The 21,556-nt window shown below is 45.0% G+C and overlaps 1 protein-coding gene across 1 annotated transcript in view; it reads right to left on the bottom strand.

Moving 5' to 3' along the window:
• NCOR1 (nuclear receptor corepressor 1) overlaps nucleotides 1-21,556 on the bottom strand; it is a 154,578-nt gene that overhangs the window by 65,980 nt on the left and 67,042 nt on the right. Inside the window, exons 9-15 of the mRNA XM_075594170.1 lie at nucleotides 15,221-15,287; nucleotides 14,502-14,674; nucleotides 12,928-13,018; nucleotides 11,064-11,242; nucleotides 8,701-8,755; nucleotides 4,882-4,983; nucleotides 932-1,059 (exon numbers count right to left, since the gene is read on the bottom strand). Of these exons, the coding sequence (XP_075450285.1) occupies nucleotides 932-1,059; nucleotides 4,882-4,983; nucleotides 8,701-8,755; nucleotides 11,064-11,242; nucleotides 12,928-13,018; nucleotides 14,502-14,674; nucleotides 15,221-15,287 (795 nt within the window). The remainder of the gene's footprint in view (nucleotides 1-931; nucleotides 1,060-4,881; nucleotides 4,984-8,700; nucleotides 8,756-11,063; nucleotides 11,243-12,927; nucleotides 13,019-14,501; nucleotides 14,675-15,220; nucleotides 15,288-21,556) is intronic.

The raw sequence follows: 21,556 nt of genomic DNA, 5'->3' as shown, positions 1-21,556 counted from the left end.
TGTTGTGAAAGCCACATCTCTGCAAAGAAGGCAAGGAATACGATTCAAAGCATACTCCAAAATCCTGAGAACTGCATAAAGTTCCCAATACACTAAACCACAAAACCATTTCACAAGTCATTGGACGCCTCCCACAGGGATTACTTCCTGTCTTCGTCATGGTGCAGTGTAGAGGTGCTAGATAATAAATTACTTCCATTCCATCTCATGAGTCTAACAGTAATGAAACGTGTGCGGTTCAAAGTAGGTTTCATAACTTTCCAGGGAAGGTAAAAGAAAATTAAGTTGAGTCATTTGTGTGTATTTCGAAGATACGACCTTGAAAAACCTCAATGTACGTACAGGAATAAATGAGACCCGAGGCATAAAAATACAACACTAAATATAATCATAAATCACATACAGGGTACAACAGTAGGCTGGGTCTAGTATAACAGAAGGTAAATCGTATTGCCCTAGAGATGCTGTATCTCTCTAGCTGTTCTATATCTGCACCAGCCACAAAGATGTGTGTGCATCGTACATTTTGATAATGTCAGAATAAAGTGTTTAGGGATGTTAGACTGCGTTTTGTACTACGCCTCAGGAGGGTCTCTAACCAGAGCAGTGTGTATGCATTGACTAAATGAATAGCTAGTGACTTGAAAAATACAAACATGTGCAGTTCATTGTGTTTACCCAGAATACAATATTAGGCTTACAGAAAGGAGTCTGCTCCAGACATGAAGGGAAAGAAACATGCTCGTCTGCTGTTAGTAGAGACGAATTATTTAAAAATGTGCAGGAAAGAAACCTGCGACCAATCACATAAAATAAAGGCTTCGCTAAGCCTGGCAAACTATGAAAGCATGAATACAAGCAGACATAACAATCATTAGCACTGTGATTAATTGGCACGTAAACAAAGATTTGCTCAAATTTCATAACTCACCTAAATTCCTCCCTCTCCTCTTTTTCCTCTTCTTCCCTCCTCTCCTCTTCCTTTTTATCAGTTTTTTCAGCTCCCTCATCTTCTACTTTCTCAACTTCCTTCTCATCTTGGGAAGGACGGTTGAGCTGCTGTTGTTGACGGTGGTGGGAGTGGGATAGTGGGAGGGGGAAATAACCACGTGTTAACATCCATGGCACACAACATAGTCTGTACCGGCCTCCATAAGGGGCTGTCCCCCCTGCATGTTTAATTTCTTTTAAAGATAATGTGTTACTTGGTAACATTTGTAGGCCTTAACGGACCATATCTGAGAAGATTAGGAGATGACATGTCATTTTCTGATGAGATCCTTTGTAGGCTGCATGGAAAACAGCTCTGGGCTGCCTGGTGAAGTGTAGAAAGTGAAGAGGCAGCAGGAGTTGCCATGTGAACACTACTGCAAACTCTGGGCATTTTTAAATAACAACTAAACATTATAACAGATGACAAAATAAAAATACGGGCTGTAACCTGCTTTAAAGGGCCTCATTGTAAAAATAGGTCAAATTGGGGGAAATGCAGCTTTAAATGATCTCCCAGCACAGGGGTGGCAAAGTCCAGTCCTCAATGGCCACCAACAGGTCAGGTTTTCAGAATATCCTTGCTTCAGCACAGGTGGCTCAGTCCTCAACTGAGCTACCTGTGTGGATGCAGGGATATCCGGAAAACCTGACCTGTTAGTGGCCCTTCAGGACTGGGGCTGGGCCAGCCCTGTGCTAGCACATCAAGCTGCCACGCTGGGCAATTTCCCCGTTTTGGGATGATACAAGATTTAAAAAAATATTTGTTGAAAAGATTGATTCTCAGCAAAATTGATTATAGTACGAATTTTGCACGTTATTTTTTGGACTTCCTTTAAGATATCTCTTCTTGCCTTCTCCAACGCTGTTTAAAAAAATAATAATAATAAGATAACCTGATACTACGTTCAGGAGAAAGAAGGGTTTGAAATATTAAGACTCTAGGAGGTTAATATGGAGCTATTGCCAGGGCATGGTAAAAAAATAAATAAAAACAAGGACAGGACATGCTCGGGGGGGGGGGGGGGGGGGGGTGTCAGGTACTAACTTTGTAAAAAAACTAATGTTTCCCTGGCGAGTCATCAACTAGTTAATAGGAGGACATGAATTGTAGGAAGTGGGATTGTGCATTTATCACTTTGAAAAGTCTGTACTCGCTGGGTGGTTCCACTCATGACTCATCTAACGTTTGCCAATTTAAATATTGCATGCTGATTCCAGATGGGTGACCACCTAAAACAGGGTGTGTGTGCTGATCTTCATGACAGTGGGATGAGCTAGGGGGGATATAGAGAAGGGGTGCTCAAATTCAGTCCTCAAGACTGCCCAGCAGGTCTGGTTTTGAGGATATCCCAGCTTCAGCACAGGTGGCTCAATCAGCGGCTCAGTCGAAAATGGCACCACCTGTGCTGAAGCAGGGATATCCTTAAAACCTGACCTTTCGGTAGCCCTTGAGGACTGGAGTTGAGCTCCACTGGTATAGCGAACCACACGAAATGCATTCACCGCCTAATCTCAAATGTACCAGACTGTTCCAGTGACATAGCTCTCGGGGGCTGCAAAGTGAAAACAGATCTTCTAAATGCAACATGTGTGGTGATGCAATTGAAAGCTGGAGAAAAGGTTATTTAACAAAAAGATCAGTCACCTTTGAAGACCACGTGAATGGCTCTTGCTCAGTAAGCATATTTCTGCCATGGAATCTTTCCAGCTGTGGGCTAGACTGATTTACTCACATAAATAGCCTTAGTGGTGAACATTGCATGTCATGGAAACTCTGTAGAGCTGAAAATACTGAGTAATGCTTTCATGTCAAGAACAGGAGTGGCCAACTGCAGTCCTCAACGGCCACCAACAGGTCAGGTTTTAAGGATGTCCCTGCTTCAGCATAGGTGGCTCAGTCCCGGTGCTGACGCAGAGATATCCTTAAACCTTGACCGGTTGGTGGCCCTTGAGGACTGGAGTTGACCACTCCTGTTCTAGAAGGTAACAAGCAGCCACAGTGAATGCAATTCTGTCTTCTGCTAACATGCATATTTTTAGCATTTACTAGGCAACAAACTATATAAAACTACATCAGGATTGGTTGCCAGCGTCAGAGGCTTTAACTCTTTCCGTGCTGGGGGCCTTGTAGAATGCGGCAGTAAAAGGGTTAACACAATATAGAAATATGCGAGGTGGGGGCACTTAGGTACAACAGTATACAACAATTTATAGCTTCTGTTAGAAAAGCTAACCTTAATGTCACATTGAGATTGTGATGTGTACTGTAACTGGATGTCGGCCTGGAGTGCCTGACCTGGATGCTAAAGAATACACAAGATATGAAATGAGTTAAAGCCGATTACATCCGTAACCAATCGCATTACAGCATCACCTGCTTGCTTCCAGGGATACCATTCAGACAGCTGCCGCTCTTAAGCGCTCAGTTTGTGGCATAACACAAAGCTGAGTGCATTTATCCTTGGCTTCCGCAGAAGCTATTTTTAAAACACAAGAAACCCTGCCGATTGCTACAGATCAGCTGCACAACCACACAGCAGAAATGCTACACGTACCTGCACATTCATCTGTGCATTCAAAATCTTCTGTACTACCTGTGCTGAGGATCAATCAAGCTTTGGCCTGGGCGGAGACCCAGAGGGAGAAAATGCAGCAGTGGGCACGACAGTAAAAGTATCACCGTTCTCCTTACAAAAAAGTTGCGTGACCTGGCAGCGTGTTTATTTCAGGAAATGGTGTCATCCTGACACTTAATCTGCCTACAGAAGAGTTGCCCATCTCACATGCAAGGTACTAATCCCACAAGGGTTACTCAAGGTAATCCCCCTCTGTGGCTGTGCTCATCTTGATTGGCTGTAATAGCAACACAGCGAGTTTCTGTTTAGTCAGATCACTGGACTGTGCCACCTGCCACACACAAAAAGGGGCGGATTTTTAGCAGTCTTGTGCAGCCCGTGCAACCCACCCCGCTAGGAATGAAGGCTTGGATTGCTTCCACCCTGCTGACCTTTTCATCTCGCCTACTTATTTTAGTAGTAGTTAAAGTAGTCCATTGATTAAAGCTACAGGCCCACTTCCATTTTCTATGCTATTTTGCGATATAACTTTGATTTTCCCATATTGTCTACAAACTGCCTATTAATATTTGTGCACTATACCACATTCTACAGCCTCAGCTCCACACACTGTTGTATTAATGGCTCCTATTATATTTCAATAAGTGGTTTATTTATTTTGCTGCAGGATTGAATATTTGGGGCGAGTGTGCCAATTAACACATAGTTAAAGAGCAAACAGGCTGCACTTCAGACAGACCTCACTGCAACTCCTCATCCACAAAGCTAATATCTATAGTGCTTCCTCAAACCAAGAAGGGCGCTTTATCAAAATAATACACTTATCAAATTGTGAAAACACTGGCTGTATGGGACTGAGTCTATATGCTTTACAACACAAGTTCAATTATCGATTTATAACAGCCCAAAGGGCAGAACAAGGTTATAATGACCATTTATCCCATGCATACACAACAAGAAGGTCCTTGTTTCAAAGACCCTAAACTAAAGTAGCCCATAGTAATCAGGATGCAAGCACAACAATATGTTAGCCGTGTGCTGCGGGATGCCACAAAATAACTTTATGGATAAACATGATAAAGACTAATCGGGCCTGGTAGCGATGGGCATGTCATAGCTCAGCATTGCATCATATCCACCACAAACAATACATCCAAACCTTGCATTCTTGCCAAACATACTTCCTATAAGGTATTATATTCAGATACCCTACAAGCATACACTATAACTTTCAATTTTTTTTTTTACACTCACAGGGCATTCCGGTTCGTCAACCAGCCACAAAAGTTGGCTTTATTAATGAAAGATTTACCTGGTTCCTTCCTCTCCGTTTGCCATAGTTTCTTCTCACCAGGGATTTATAGTTTTCATTTTTCTTGGTTAAATAATAATACAAGACACAGTCTGCTACATTCTATAAAATCAAGAGAACAAATAAAACAAAGCTTTAACTACTATTCATGGTGGCAGCCCTTTTAAAGGAAGCTCAATGAAATGACATTATTGGGCCATATTTGCTGCTAAGCCATTATGCAACTTAAAGCCCATTCAAGTGAATGCCTTATACCCCAAGACCGATGAGTAAAAAGGGCCCTATTCTGGGTGGCCTTCATTTTAATTAGAAAACACTGCAATTCAAATACTACAAAGATGAGAATTATTGTGTACAGTTAAGTGCATTGCTTTTGAACTTTTAGGAAGAGTGAATGCACCCTTAATAACAAATGTTTTGCAGATAACGCATGTTCCAGTTTTGAAAGATAAAAAAGCCTAAATGACGTGTTCTCACTTTCCTTGGGAAATCGTAGGTCACCGTAGCTTTAATTAATGTAATCATTAATGCAATTGCAAACACATGAATGCACCCAATTTAAATATAGACAGGATATTCATTGGGTGCTCAAAAGCCTCGTCTGGCTTCACAAGTTGAGAGAGGACTCTGGCGCTACATTCTCAGAGTGCCCTGTGCTGCTTTGTGGAAAGCCAATGAAGACTCGTCCTTATAGAGATAGCATTTCCTTTCATTGTGGATGCAATAAAGGCAGTAGATTGAGTAGGATAATATGAGGTTATAATGCAAGAGTTGCTTCTCAGACATTACTGCATGTGGTGCCCACTAATTGTATTGCCTGCTGCACACACGTCAATTTGTCCTATGAACTTAGAGCCATAAGTTCCACATCCCAGTGACTGCGGAGAGCTCAAACATGCAAACACCTATTTACATTGTGCTCAACTGTTGTAGCACAATGCAGATCTGGAATACACCATGGGGCTGTATATATTGCAACTTCCTTTAGGATGTTATATGGGGTGACGCAGGCAAACAGAGATAAAGATCGGACTGCAAAGACTATCCTTATTGCAGGCGCAAACAAGTGTACGTTCATCGACATATGTCTCAGATTTTGTCTCGATGGATCTGTGATGCAGTGTAAGGGCAAGCTGTGCAGCTACCATGTACCAATATCCATACTATTAAGAGAACATCGAGCTCTAATATGCATCACGCTGAAAAACTCATGTGTATCAGATTTCTGAATGTTGCTGTAACATGTGACACATATTGGAGGGCTATGTTCTCCCAACTAGAGCACGGATATTGATACATTCTCATTGTTCTGGGGTAGACTATGCAGCAGTGCACGGGCAGCACCTCAGGTGGGTGACGTGACCTAGGGTTGCTAAGGAATGTCTAGCATCGGAGTGACATATACGTACCCAGAATGCTCCCCAAACCTGGTTAGATTGTAAATCATTGTTTTGTATATTTCATTCATTGTCAAATGAAAAAACAAACGAATGATTAGTGAGCCAACAGTTGTTGTTGTTGTTGTCATGGAGCGCATGTCCGGAACTTTTACCTGTTTTCCTATTGCAGTTCCTCAAGTGCCTGCTGCCCCTAGCAGCGATGTAGCGCGTCAACGCTGCTACATTTTGGCCAGACAAGTAAATTTGTCATTTTGGCCTGTAGTCGCGTGACGTCAGCGTCACGTGAGCTGGTTCAGCCAATGAGGGCAAATAAACTCCGTGACGCGATCGCCATGCCTTCCCAATCTCCAGCCACCAAGTGCACAGATCGCTGGGGCTGTATGAGTGTGTGCACGGTAGCGCACGTCCGCATTGCCCCCTTATAGCCATTTAATCCCTCGAGTGCCCCTTAAAGCTGCAGTTCAAGCAATATCCGACGTGTTTTTTATTTATTTTTTAAATAAATCAGTTCTGTACTATGAGAAAATACTTGTAGCACCTTTAAAAAATATATATTTTTTTTTTATGTATTCTAATGTAACAAGCATTTTTGTTTCTATATCAACCATTTACAAAGTAACATCCATTTCCTTTTCTGAAACCGGCTCTGGCTCTTGAGCTCTGCCCTCTTTCTAGCAGTGCACCAATTGTATCTAGTGACTGCCTGGTCACATGATCCTCCCCACAGAACTTTGCTTGGGTCCCCTTCTGCAGCAGTTAGGATGCGCTTATAGTGACGGCGCCACGATGGTCGCTGGAAAATCAAATAGAGATGACTTCCAGCGATCGCAACCAATCCGTCGCTCCGCGCTTACATCTCAGGCTCTAACTCCAACCCCCTGGATATCACCTGTGGTGTACCGCAAGGCTCTGTTCTGGGGCCCCTACTCTTCTCAGTGTTCATTAATGATCTTCCCACAGCTTGTAAGGAAGCCTCAATACACATGTATGCAGATAACACAATCCTGTATGCACACAGCCATAGCCTCTCTGACCTTCAACACATACTTCAGTCTGACTTTTTGAGACTCGAAAACTGGATTTCCCAAAACAAACTGTTTTTAAACACTGACAAGACTGTAACAATGGTATTTGGGACCAAGACTAAATTTGTAAAGCTTCCAGTGACTGAGCTCCAGATCAGAACCAACGCTAACACCACCCTAACTCCTGTTACTAGTTTTAAATACCTGGGCTTATGGTTTGACTCCCACTTAACATTCGGGATGCACATTGATACCCTGACAACCAAGACCTATGCCAAACTAGGGGTACTTTACAGGAACAAATCCTCCCTAAGTCTCCTGGTCAGAAAGCGTATTGCACAGCAGATGCTAATGCCAATTATTGACTATGGAGACATAGTATATGGCTCAGCACCTCAAACCCACCTTAGCAAACTTGACACCCTCTACAATTCAATTTGTCGTTTTGTTCTCCAATGCAACTACAACACACATCACTGCGAAATGCTCAAAGAACTAGATTGGTCATCACTAGAGTCTAGGCGCAAAGTTCACCTTTCCTGTCACACCCTCAAATACTTTCTGGGCAAGCTACCCAGCTACCTGAACAAGCTCCTCACCCCTACCACATGCAGTACCTATCACCTGAGATCAGACTCCACAAGACTATTCATGGTCCCAAGACTCAACAAAGTATCCGGACGTTCCTCCTTCTCCTTCCGTGCACCCCAAAACTGGAACAACCTACCAGAGACTCTCATATCCACCACCAGCTTAAGTTCTTTCAAATCTAAGGCTGTCTCACACTTTAATCTGGTCTGTAACTGTTTCATACGCTCATAATATATATTTTCTTTAACTGTGCATGCAATGTCTTGTATATAATGTATACCTTGTTCATTTATGTAACTGTATTTGTAACCATGTATTATTTTGTTTTACTCTGTGCCCAGGACATACTTGAAAACGAGAGGTAACTCTCAATGTATTACTTCCTGGTAAAATATTTTATAAATAAATAAATAAATAAGCACACGCTGCAACGTCGCTGACACTGGCACTATAAGCGCAGCCTTACAGTGATTTAATGAACCCCTGAGACGAATCTTCGCCGATCAATTGGCAACTTAGGCAATCACTTGTCAGTGTGCAGATTGTATTGATGCACATATTAAATGGATGTTTTTTTTTATTTTTTAACGGCAGCTTGAACTGACTTTCTGCTAGTATCCTGTGGAGGGCTGTAACGTGACCTGCTGAGAAACGAGAGGGGACACTACTCGTCCGGGTGGGTCTTCAGTGACATCGCGATTGTGTGTTCACTCGGGAGGAGCGATTTAATGATCGCAATGTGCGGGAGGAGCGTGGCACTCTGGGGCCGCAGCCGCGCTCAAAACGGTTAAAAGAAATCCTACCTTCCTTTCCAGATAAGAGGCAATCAGTCCAAAGTTTTTGGGATGCTGGACAAATCTGATAAGTAAAAACAGATACAGGATTACATATAAATACATTTTTAAAAGTTGTTACAACAGTCATGGTGCGGCAAAACAAGTTTCGTAGCATACAGAATACTTCAATATAACATGTAGGTTCAATTTTTTATTAATGTCTGATTTACCCTCCCGCCCCCCAAAGGATTGGGGCAAAAAATCAGAACCTCACAAAAGCAGGAAATGAAATGAAAAGAAATTTGAAAAGACAAAATAAGGGCTTTAAAACATAGGCAAAATTAGAGAAAAATACAGAAACTGCACCAGTAAGCATCACCTCCCTGCAGATTAGGAAGGCATAAAAGGTGTAGGGAATTATAAAGCTGCAGGGGATTTGCACTAAGTGCTCCCACGAGAAACCTTATAATACAAAATATGCACTTAAATTGTTACAAATAAGGCCACACTGGACAAAGAGGTTGAAAGTAGGTAGCAAAGCACGGTCTAGGTATAAATAGATTTGCAAAACACATTAGGAGCAAGTGTCACACATTATGACCACTCACAGCTGGGAGGACAAATGTAGAATAGGAAGTAAAGTTGCCATGTTCTGTATTTCAATGAAAATGCCCTCCCCCTCCCCAACAAAATAAATACCTACAACAGATCACAATCACAAATCCCAATTCACCTAATTTGAGGTGAACCACTTTTGTACCAACTAATCCGAAACACATTGAAGGTAACATGGGCATTGGGCCGTAAGGTTTATACATAGTAAGCATGAGCGCGACCGAGCCCGTGACGTCACGTGCGCCTGCAGCACAGGCGATCCGTGGCCTGTGGGGTCTGGAGGAGACGTGTCCAAGAGCAGCTCCAATTCAATGTTTGGGGGGGGCCGTGACGTCACGTGAGCGGTTCTCCCTCATCGGCTAAAATGCGCACGTGACCTGGCCATGGAGCGACAAAATAAAAAATTGGTCTTGCTAAGCATCGGCCGCCTCGTCGCTCTTGTGCACGCGCGCTCTATGGCCATGCGCATTGCCTTCCTGCCTTTTGTTTTCTGCGCCCGCGACGACGCGCTTACTAGGGTTACATTTTTCTCCTATTTCAAAAAAATAATAATAAAGTACATAAATGAAAGATGGACTTCAGATAAGGCCTGCAACCTGACTAAGGCAGGCCAGCACGTTCTTCCAAGAATAATAATACTAATAATAATAATAATGTAATTTATGTACCTATGAATTGTTACTTTTCAACTCTGCAAATATATCGAAAGATTTTTGATGAGGCGTCACAAATACTTTCATTTTGAGCAACAAATCCCAAATAAAGTTATGAACTCCTCTAAGTAACTAGCAACCCTTTTGTAAAAGAAACTGCTGTAATCAGGTCTTCCGTTCTGTCGGGTCTTGGGATGATCCCACACATTTAACTATTACAGTGAATTTCAGTATCTTATCACCTTTAACCCTTCGGCTGCCAGGGGGCATGCAGTGCATGGCAAAGCTGCGTTGCTGGCCCTGCTGGCAGCAGAGGGGTTAAAGTTATAACTTCTGATGGGTTTGAGCGATTCGCTTTTACAATCTTCATGCTCAGAAGCACGTTGCACCTCAGTGATGTCGCGGGAATGATTATAGGGGAAATGTAGGCTTGTGAGCACTTATTCATTTGGTGACCAATGACTAAATCAACGTTACCGTATATCCTATATATAGCAAATGTAGAAGTACAACTATGATGAATTCAAATGTCCACAGCACTGGGCTAGTCCTTTCTTCTGAAGCAGCAACTCCCTGTGAACTTTAGGGGAATACTAAGGGGCATAGGGGGCACCTCTACCTACTTATGTGGGAGACACTCTGATATTATGCATTCTGCTAATTCTTACACTTTCACCCTCCCCCACAGCAGCCCCCAAAAATGTAATTGGGATAATGCAAATTAATGGATGATGAAGACATTTCCTGCATTTTTCTATCAAAGTGTGAAAGGGGTTTCCCACTGGAGGACCACCGTGGTCATGTTGCTGCACAGCACCCGGGTTTGGACAACATTTCTGAAGAGGGATTTTGTCCTCAAACATGTCCATCAGCATCTCGCCACCGTTAGCAACTGCGCGGCCGCTTTCTGTCACCAACCATTCTGAAGTCTCAAAAGGAGTCGGGATTCTCAAGCTGAATATCTCCTGACCTATGCTCTGTCAATGGTAAGACCATTGAAAGCCCAGCTGAAGGAGGACCTCCAACCCCACCAGATCATTAAAAAACACTCTCCCTGAAAGGGCCTTCCTGCTTTAATGAGGCAGCACAGCAAGAAATCAGATTTAAAAGAATCACATTTACTTTTCCTTAAAAATCTCTCTCTCATGGTCAGTCCAGAGATTCATAAACTGCCGGTCCTTGTAAATCTTCATAGGATCCTCCATCAAACCGTTCATGTTGATGAACTTCACTCTCCTTTGCTCCGCATCAAACATCATCGGCGGAATGACAGAGAGTTGGCGCATTTGCTTTTCGTTGTTCTGCAAATAAAACAGCTTGTTATAATTTGCTGCTGAAACCTTCACTGCAGAACAAGCTGTGATACATTACAACCATTTCCTACAAACACCATGTCGGGGATAAAAAGTATACAGGAGTAGTAATATACCTCTATATGTAAGAAACGCTCTTTGGACTCAGCAGGTTAATGGTTTTGAGACATAGTGAAAAATAAATACTTACATTTACCAGTATACAAATACTGCATTAGCATGCATGCCATTTTAGATACTTTGTTATGACAAATTTTTTTTTTTCATCAGTACATGCAACTTTTTTTCTTGATCAGTGCAAGACCATGAAAAGCGAAACAAATACATTATAAAGCTTTGGCAACACTTCTACGTTAGGCCATGACCAATGTAGCTCATAATAAGGTAGCACAAAAAACTTTTGATAAGGGACAAAAGAGCTGTGCCTCTGGCTATAAAATGTGTATCATGTTATTGCCTATGCTTAAGTCACCATCACTGTTTATACTAAATAACAGATGTTTCTAAGCCCTTAAAAGCTCAAAGAATAGAAGACAAAAAAAAGCAAAGGAATGTGTTTTTTAAAGTAGTCTGTTTACTCTGATTGTCATAACTCGCACATCTGTTCTGATTTGTGTAATTGCAGAAGTACCACCTATTCCAGATAGCACGATCAGAAACTAAGCACACACAAAAACACTGCATTGGAAACTGGGGGGTACTAGTGAGCTGAACCATATTATTTTCCAGCCCGGGACCCCCCATTTCCAGAGATATTTACTGGTGCAGTTACCCAGGTCTGGGCTCCCTTGAGAGGAAACAATATGACCACAACATCGCGCAGCTCCTGCGGGCCAATAAGAAGCCGCAACATCATCAATTGCAGATTCCTATTAGACGGCTGTTTTTAATGTCCATGCAGAACATCAGAAACTACACTGGTAGGAATCTCGGGAGCCGGAAAATGTGCTTCAGCTCCAGAGGGCCCCGGGTTCCGATGCTTTAAAAATAAATGTATGTTTTGTACCCATTGATACTTAATATGCCTAAAAATAAAGCATGTGAAAAATAAAAGGTGGGGCTGTTAGACTGGATTGCAGTTTTTATCTAGAATGTACAGTGTAAATAGTTTTATATTTCAAGGAAACTTCCTTTCATTTTAATTTCGTAGTGCAATAGGGGTCTAGAAGAACATTACTTCACATTATTTTGGACCAACTCAAGTGTTTAGTAATACAATTATACAGGAGCCAACACAATTTCTAGAGAATGAGAGCTACAGCAAAACTTCAGCTAGTTCAATGGGAGGTTGCATTAGCAATATCTGAAATGTAACCAGAGTAATATATGGAGGTTCTTATTAGGAAGATATTTTCTTTTTTTTATTCTAAATGTTATTACAAGATATAAATTAAGATTTAATTTTTTTTTAAACGCAACTAATTAAACTGCTGCATGAAGGCTTGGAATGAAAAAGTACCACATGTATGTTTTACAATATGGCAAAGAAATACGGGGAAAAAGTAAAGAGCGGACAAAGTTGGAGCCTTCGCCGCTTTAACATTCATCTGGCATATGCACAGAGGAAATAAAGTGCCTAACGGCATTGGCATGCTTTGAAGCCTTTCGTTATGAAATTAGCATGCGATACGCTGATAGCATCAAAACTGAAACAGATACTACAGTGAGCTCACCTCCTGTTCAGAAAGGCCATCAATGATTTCAGATATCTCATGTTCACTCCTGGCAATAGTTGCAGAAAGTCCACCACCTCTCTGACCAACCCTGAAACAGATGAATCACAATACATATACACATGGGTGTTGTACGGTCCTAAAGAAAAGGTATGCAGATTACACATAGGAAACGAGAAAGCAAAGAATACAATCTTCTGAGTCTTAAAACAGCAATTCGTGCTGAGCGCTAATTGTAACATTTTATTTTTGCTTACTTTAAGAAACTTCTTCTTGCCTTTTCAAGGCGGTTTTTATTTTTTAACATCTCATTCGCCTTTCAGGATATATAATTGTTTGAAATAGTGTGTCCGGGAGGTTAAAATGGAGCTCTCCCCAGAGCCCAGTGTAATTCTAGAGGTTACCATGGCTAGAGATTAAGAATTCATGATGGGAGCTAGAGGACCCACATGTTCAAATCCTGTTACAAAATTTTATATATATATATAAAAAAGAAAACTAACAAAGACAGGATCGCTGCTTGAAGGTTGGTTCATAGTTTCCATTAGGATTTTCTGTCTACTGCATACGTCTGTGCCAGTGTTCGCAAACGTAATGAGGAACATCAGCACAGCTGGACAGGCCTGGAAACCATTTGTGTGCTGCACTGTTTAACCCAAGCGTTGGCACAAGGGCCAGCAACACACTACCTCAAGCGGTTTTATTTACAGATGCCATCCTTTCTACTACCAAATGGTACTAATGGAAGTGCCATGTTTAAATAGGCTGAATATAGACTGGCAACAACAATGCAAAATTTCATTTAATAACATTTCTTATATACTTTTATATATTTCCATGGTAATGAAAGGCTTTGGAGCAGGGGTGGGCAACTCCAGTCCTCAAGGGCCACCAACAGGACAGGTTTTTAGGATATCCCTGCTTCCGCACAGGTGGCTCAGTCAGTGGCTCAGTCTTTGACCTCCACCAGTGCTGAAGCAGGTATATCTGGAAAACCTGACCTGTTGGTGGCCCTTGAGCACTGGAGTTACCACCCCTGCTTTAGAGGGTTTTATGATCTTTACCTAATCTCACTTGTAATAAGACTGATAACACTGCTATCTAAAAGCAAATGCTATTTAATATGTATTCATTTGCTTTGTGCAATGTAATTCCAATGGCATCATTAAACGTGCACTACCAAGAGTATGTTAAGAAGTCATGTAATAGGTCCTCATTAAATAAAACCCACGCTGGTTTAAAAATAACCAGTAAATGAACCTTTTTAATGAACCTCCTAAACATATTATTCTGTGAAAAGTGGTTTGGAAACTGCTAGTGTTGTAAAAGTTTGTGGTTTTGATGGAAAACTACAGTAAGTGGGCCTTCAAGACATAGCATATCCACTGCTCACGCTCGTGAGACTTTCAAAGCTCTCAGGTTAATGCCCTAGTTCCAGTAAATATAAAATAAATATATGTCTGTTGAAAGTATTTGACAGAATGGTCAATAAAAAATAAAAAAAGATGGAGGAAAAGTGGCCCAAGAAAATAGCAGGGCCATGTAGGCATATCCTCCAACGTCAAACAGATTACCTCTGAAATCGCTCCTGCTGTTCCCTCTGCTTCCTGATCTCAGGAAACTGCTTCTCATAGTATTCTCTGGTCTTGCTGTCCTTGGCTTTCCGCCGTGGATTGTTTTCTATCCGGTCCACTTTCTTCTCCCAGGCCTCCATCAGCTGATCATAACGTTGACAAATGTTCTGTTCCTGTTGAATGGCCCAAGGAACAATTGATCTACATTGCATGACCCATTCATTGGCTGGTCTGCAAAGGTAATTGCCAACGCCTTTAGCAAAAGTTTCACTGAATGTGTTCAACACGACAGAAGCTAATGTGTATGAAGGAAGACCGTTATATATACGGCTATCGCCTTTCTTCTAAAAGACGTCCCCGAGTCAGTGCCACCTATACTGTACATTGCTGCTGCATTCTCTCTGTAGGGTGGAGCACTAATATTGCTACCAACAAAAGCAGAAGGTATATTTTGTGATGTTTGCTATTGTCCTGAACATTTAGGGGTTTGGGGCTACCATTTGCAACGCTACTAAATATAAGCCTAAAAAATAAAACAGTTACAAAAAAAGTCGAGATTAGGTAACATAAGCGAGTGTTTCAATTGGAACTACCATAAATGATGCTAGATGATCTGTATCATCATTTAAGTGATTTAATATCTGGCCACTATACCCTCATTTGTGGTTTTTCTGTGACTACAGCCAAGTATTGAACATGCTACACCAACAGAGGCTTACCCTTTGTTTTCTTGCATGATTTCGTCTCTTAAAAAACAAAATTAGCTTTTTCCTCATCACCTGATTTCTGTAAGAAAAAAATTTAAATAAAAATAAATTATATATATATATATATATTTATTTGACAGGTCGTGATATAGTCCTGACAGTTATTTTTAACATGGTATTATTTCCCTTGAACTCACAGGCTGTACACAAGGCCTAGTTACATTAAACATTCTGCTCTAAAAAAGTAAATATTTTGTCTCCCAAGTGTGTGTTTTTCAACAATTTTGTCTCAAAAGATTCAGTTGTGCAAATTAGTAATGGCAAAAAAAAGTTCTGATTGCTAAAATTCAGACAGTAAATTATACACTGGTATAACACTAGTTTGGCGTACGCTTTCTTGGGCGCAGGGTGTTCCAGAGGATATGTGGGAATAAGAAGAAAAGAACGTATGGTGTAAAACGTTCAGGTAAAGCACAATTTGCTAGTACTCAGAGTTACACTCACTCTGCCGGTCTTCAGTTTTATGCATAAGCCGCTGTTACTGTGGAAAGGTGTGTTGTTTCAGCCAGGGCCTCTCTTTCATCGGGATCTGCATCTTAGATGGGAATAAACAAGAGAAAAAGACACATCGTGCAGCCTGTTTGTTCTTCAATATAAGATGGATATGAATAAAGATGGATACTCCCCTCGAGCGTCTTTAACCAAAGCATATGATTATAGATGGTATTCCTCTATGGATAGCTCTTCTGTGGGAGTTTCTCCCTGATTGGAGCGCCCTCACTTGGAGCAATGAACAAGGCTGGGTGAATCAGGTGTAAGATACTAAAAAGGGGTACTTTCATTATAGAAACAACAAAAGGGGAATGATTAAAAAAAAAGCATAAAAGGTGGTAACACCAACTGGGAATCTATAAGGCTTGTTATATAGTAGGCGCTGGTGCCCGGCGTTGTGCGTGCACATTTAGTTAGGGTGAAGCGGTGAAAAACGTGGTTATGGGGCGTGACTGATGTCACAGCTTTAGGCCGCGCTGTGATGGGTTTGCACGGTAACGCACGCGCACTATATTACAGGCCTTATGTGGGATTCCTCAGTGTTGGTAGCAATCACACAAGAAGTCTATGGAGTGGGAAGGGGGAGGGGAGAAATACGATCCTGCTTGAGCTCTGTGTTCTCCGGCACTGAGCGTCTCTGCTGCTGTGTGAGGAGCCGGTCTAAAAGATGGATGACGTCACCGCTCTCAGCACTGAACCTCTGATAGTGGGATCGGAGGTTCAGTGCTGAGAACGGTGACGTCAACCATCTTTTACACCGGCTCCTCACACAGCAGCAGAGACACTCAGTGCCGGAGAACACAGAGCTCAAGCAGGATCGTATTTCTCCCCTCCCCCTTCCCACTCCATAGACTTCTTGTGTGATCGCTACCAACACTGAGGAATCCCACATAAGGGCTGTTCTATAGAGGGTGCGCTTGCTGCGCCGTGCGAGCGTGTGCAGCAGTTAGTTGGCTGAGGTTAGTCAGACTTTCTATAATGGGGCCGTGTGCACGGTAGTGAGCGTGGAACCAGCCGACAGGGGTGAAGATGAGGAAAATAAATATTTTGCGCCGCTACCGCCGCTGAAATGTGTATGTGTGTACAATGTTAATAAATTATTTATTCCAACGTATTGATTTATTATAAATGTAACACACACACTACCTCACTGTGTTGCTGACACCATACACACAAAAAGTGTGCAGCACATGCGTTCGCACAGGCACGCGCGCACGGCCGCACGGCCGCACACACTATATTACGGGCCTGAGGCCTGTAATGTAGTGCGCGTGCGTTACCGTGCGAACACATCACAGTACGACCCAACGCTGTGATGTCAGTCACGCCCCCTAACGGCGCGCGTCACCGCTTGCACCCTAACTAAACGTGCACGCCACGTGCAAAGCCGGGCACCAGCGCTTACTATATAACAAGCCTTATAGATTCCCAGTTGGTGTTACCACCTTTTATGCTTTTTTTTTAATCATTCCCCTTTTGTTGTTTCTACAATGAAAGCACCCAGGCTTGTTCATTGCTCCAAGTGAGGGCGCTCCAATCAGGGAGAAACTCCCACAGAAGCGCTATCCATAGAGGAATACCATCTATAATCATATGCTTTGGTTAAAGACGCTCGAGGGGAGTATCCATCTTTATTCATATCCATCTTATATTGAAGAACAAACAGGCTGCACGATGTGTCTTTTTCTCTTGTTTATTCCCATCTAAGATGCAGATCCCGGTGAAATAGAGGCCCTGGCTGAAACAACACACCTTTCCACAGTAACAGCGGCTTATGCATAAAACTGAAGACCGGCAGAGTGAGTGTAACTCTGAGTACTAGCAAATTGTGCTTTACCTGAACGTTTTACACCATACGTTCTTTTCTTCTTCTTGTTCCCACATATCCTTTGGAACACCCTGCGCCCAAGAAAGCCTACGCCAAACAATGTCCTGAACTGGGTTCCTGAGAAAACCAAAGTTCTTTAGGCTGCAGGACATTTATTGTTTCTATTTAGAGACATTTCTTCAGACATTTTATTCATTATATTGTATTTTACACTTTATTATTGTTTATCACTATTTGTGTCGTACACACAGAGTATTGGGAAGCATTAGCGCTTATTGTATGCAATTTTTTTCCACGGTATCCCACTAGTGTGATTTATTTTGAAACAAAATTGCTTGCAAGAAGAGTTAAATGCACTATCTGCATTAGTGTCTTTGCATTTTCCCATTTCTGGCCCACGTAAGACTTACCACTCCAGTGAAATTCCAATCAGAGATTCTTTGAAATAAAAAGCCTGAAGACCCACATTTACAGCTAAACACAACTTGGATTGTAAGTACCCAGGGCAAGTGATTATATGGCTGCATTATATAACCCCATATATTTTACTGCCCATTTCATAATTCTCTGAGACGTGTACCACACAATCTAGATCCAGGGATCTTGTAGAACCAATTTCCCCAGGACTGGACTCTGTGAGATATCCAGGTTCCGACACTAACCTGGACCATGTTCCTCACAGGCCTCAAGTGGTTAACTTGACACCAGAAACTCAGTTACAAAAGAGTCGTCTCCAGCGACATTCTCATTATTGACTGGTTCACAATAATGGGAAAACCAGAGATAACTCCAGAACGTTATCTCGAATCCACGTGCGCGCACCCGGTCACACACCCGGTCACACACCCAGCATGTTTCAAATGGAAGTAAAAAATATGGACAGCATCGAGGAAGCATGAGAGCTTACACTTAGTGTGCACATAAATCTGTGTCAAAAGAAGATCACACACAGACAATGTTACAACCTGGTTAGTTTTAAACTTCGAAGAAGTTAGCACATTATATGTACTACCTAAAAAGACATCTATATTTGTACTCCTTCTAGATTGAGACTGCGCAATCTGCATAATCTTATACTATATTAGTGAAAGCACTGTATGCCTGCCTGCATGCATGCATGCCTGCCTGCCTGGATGTCCGGTGTCCCTAGGGGCAATCTCATTGGTCCCTTGGCCCGCCCGCCCCCGCACACCTCTCATTGGCCTCACACACACACACACCACCCCCTTGGCCCGCCCCCCACAACTCTCATTGGCCTGAGGCGGAGTGACGGGCCAAAGGTCAAAAAAACAAACAAAAAAAAAAAAAAAACACACACACACACACACACACACACACACACACACCTCTCCCCCTCCCCGCTCCAAATCACCTCTCCCCGCTCCAAATCACCTCTCCCCCTCCCCGCTCCAAATCACCTCTCCCCCCTCCCCGCTCCAAATCACCTCTCCCCCTCCCCAGCGGCATCACCTCTCCCCCTCCCCGCTCCGCATCACCTCTCCCCCTCCCCAGCGGCATCACCTCTCCCCCTCCCCGCTCCAAATCACCTCTCCCCCCTCCCCGCTCCAAATCACCTCTCCCCCTCCCCAGCGGCATCACCTCTCCCCCTCCCCAGCGGCGCTCAAACTCAACTCTCCCCCTCCCCAGCGGCATCACCTCTCCCCCTCCCCAGCGGCATCACCTCTCCCCCCTCCCCGCTCCAAATCACCTCTCCCCCCTCCCCGCTCCAAATCACCTCTCCCCCTCCCCAGCGGCATCACATCTCCTCCCTCCCCGCTCCAAATCACCTCTCCCCCTCCCCAGCGGCATCACCTCTCCCCCCTCCCCGCTCCAAATCACCTCTCCCCCCTCCCCGCTCCAAATCACCTCTCCCCCTCCCCAGCGGCATCACCTCTCCCCCCTCCCCGCTCCAAATCACCTCTCCCCCCTCCCCGCTCCAAATCACCTCTCCCCGCTCCAAATCACCTCTCCCCTACCCCCGGCGGGGGAACAGGCAGCTGCCACGCGGCGCGTAAGATGGCGGCTCCCCTTCCTCCCTCGCGGCGCCGAGTCAGACGATGGCGGCGCCCGGAAGTACAGGTAGGTGTCGCTCCCCCACCTCCGGCGCCAAACGGAATTGAGAAAGGGCGCATCAACTGAGACGTGTGTGTGTGTCACTGTCCACTGCCCCCCCCTCCTGTCCACTGCCCCCCCTCCTGTCCACTGCCCCCCCCTCCTGTCCACTGCCCCCCCTCCTGTCCACTGCCCCCCCCTCCTGTCCACTGCCCCCCCCTCCTGTCCACTGCCCCCCCCTCCTGTCCACTGCCCCCCCCCTCCTGTCCACTGCCCCCCCCTCTCCTGTCCACTGCCCCCCCCTCTCCTGTCCACTGCCCCCCCCCTCTCCTGTCCACTGCCCCCCCGTCCTGTCCACTGCCCCCCCCTCTCCTGTCCACTGCCCCCCCCTCTCCTGTCCACCTCCCCCCCCCTCTCCTGTCCACTGCCCCCCCTGCCTTTGACGCCCCCCCTGCCTTTGACGCCCCCCCTGCCTTTGACGCCCCCCCTGCCTTTGACGCCCCCCCCCCTGCCTTTGACGCCCCCCCCTGCCTTTGACGCCCCCCCCCCTGCCTTTGACGCCCCCCCCTGCCTTTGACGCCCCCCCCCTGCCTTTGACGCCCCTCCCCCTGCCTTTGACGCCCCCCCCCTGCCTTTGACGCCCCCCCCCCCTGCCTTTGACGCCACCCCCCCTGCCTTTGACGCCCCCCCCCCTGCCTTTGACGCCCCCCCTGCCTTTGACGCCACCCCCCTGCCTTTGACGCCCCCCCCCTGCCTTTGACGCCCCCCCCTGCCTTTGACGCCACCCTCCCCTCTCCCTTTGACGCCACCCTCCCCTCCCTTTGACGCCCCCCCCTCCCTTTGACGCCCCCCCCCTCCCTTTGACGCCCCCCCCCTCCCTTTGACGCCCCCCCCCTCCCTTTGACGCCCCCCCCCCTCCCTTTGACGCCCCCCCCCTCCCTTTGACGCCCCCCCCTCCCTTTGAGGCCCCCCCCTCCCTTTGATGCCCCCCCCTCCCTTTGACGCCCCCCCCCCTGCCTTTGACGCCCCCCCCCCGCCTTTGACGCCCCCCCCCCTGCCTTTGACACCCCCCCCCCTTCCTTTGACGCCCCCCCTGCCTTTGACGCCCCCCCCTGCCTTTGACGCCCCCCCCCGCCTTTGACGCCTCCCCTCCCTGCCTTTGACGCCTCCCCTCCCCTGACTCCCCTCCCTGGTGCTCCCCTCCCCGGCGCTCCACTCACATCACCTCCCACACACTGACTGACACACAACTTACTGACACACACACACGCTGACTGACGCACACACACACGCACGCACACACACTGATGACACACACACACTGATGACACACACACACTGACTGACACACTGACATTGACTCGCACACACACACTGGCTCACACACACACACTAACTGACGCGCGCACACACACACACACACACACACACACACACACACACACACACACACACACACACACACACACACACACTGACTGACACACACACTGACTGACACACACACTGACTGACACACACACTGACTGACACACACACTGACTGACACACACACTGACTGACACACACACTGACTGACACACACACTGACTGACACACACACTGACTGACACACACACTGACTGACACACACACTGACTGACACACACACTGACTGACACACACACTGACTGACACACACACTGACTGACACACACACTGACTGACACACACACTGACTGACACACACACTGACTGACACACACACTGACTGACACACACACTGACTGACACACACACTGACTGACACACACACTGACTGACACACACACTGACTGACACACACACTGACTGACACACACACTGACTGACACACACACTGACTGACACACACACTGACTGACACACACACTGACTGACACACACACTGACTGACA

The sequence above is a fragment of the Ascaphus truei genome, chromosome 3 (genome assembly GCF_040206685.1).
Source record: "Ascaphus truei isolate aAscTru1 chromosome 3, aAscTru1.hap1, whole genome shotgun sequence".
Lineage (NCBI taxonomy): Eukaryota > Metazoa > Chordata > Amphibia > Anura > Ascaphidae > Ascaphus > Ascaphus truei.
This window is presented reverse-complemented; position numbering and strand designations above follow the sequence as displayed.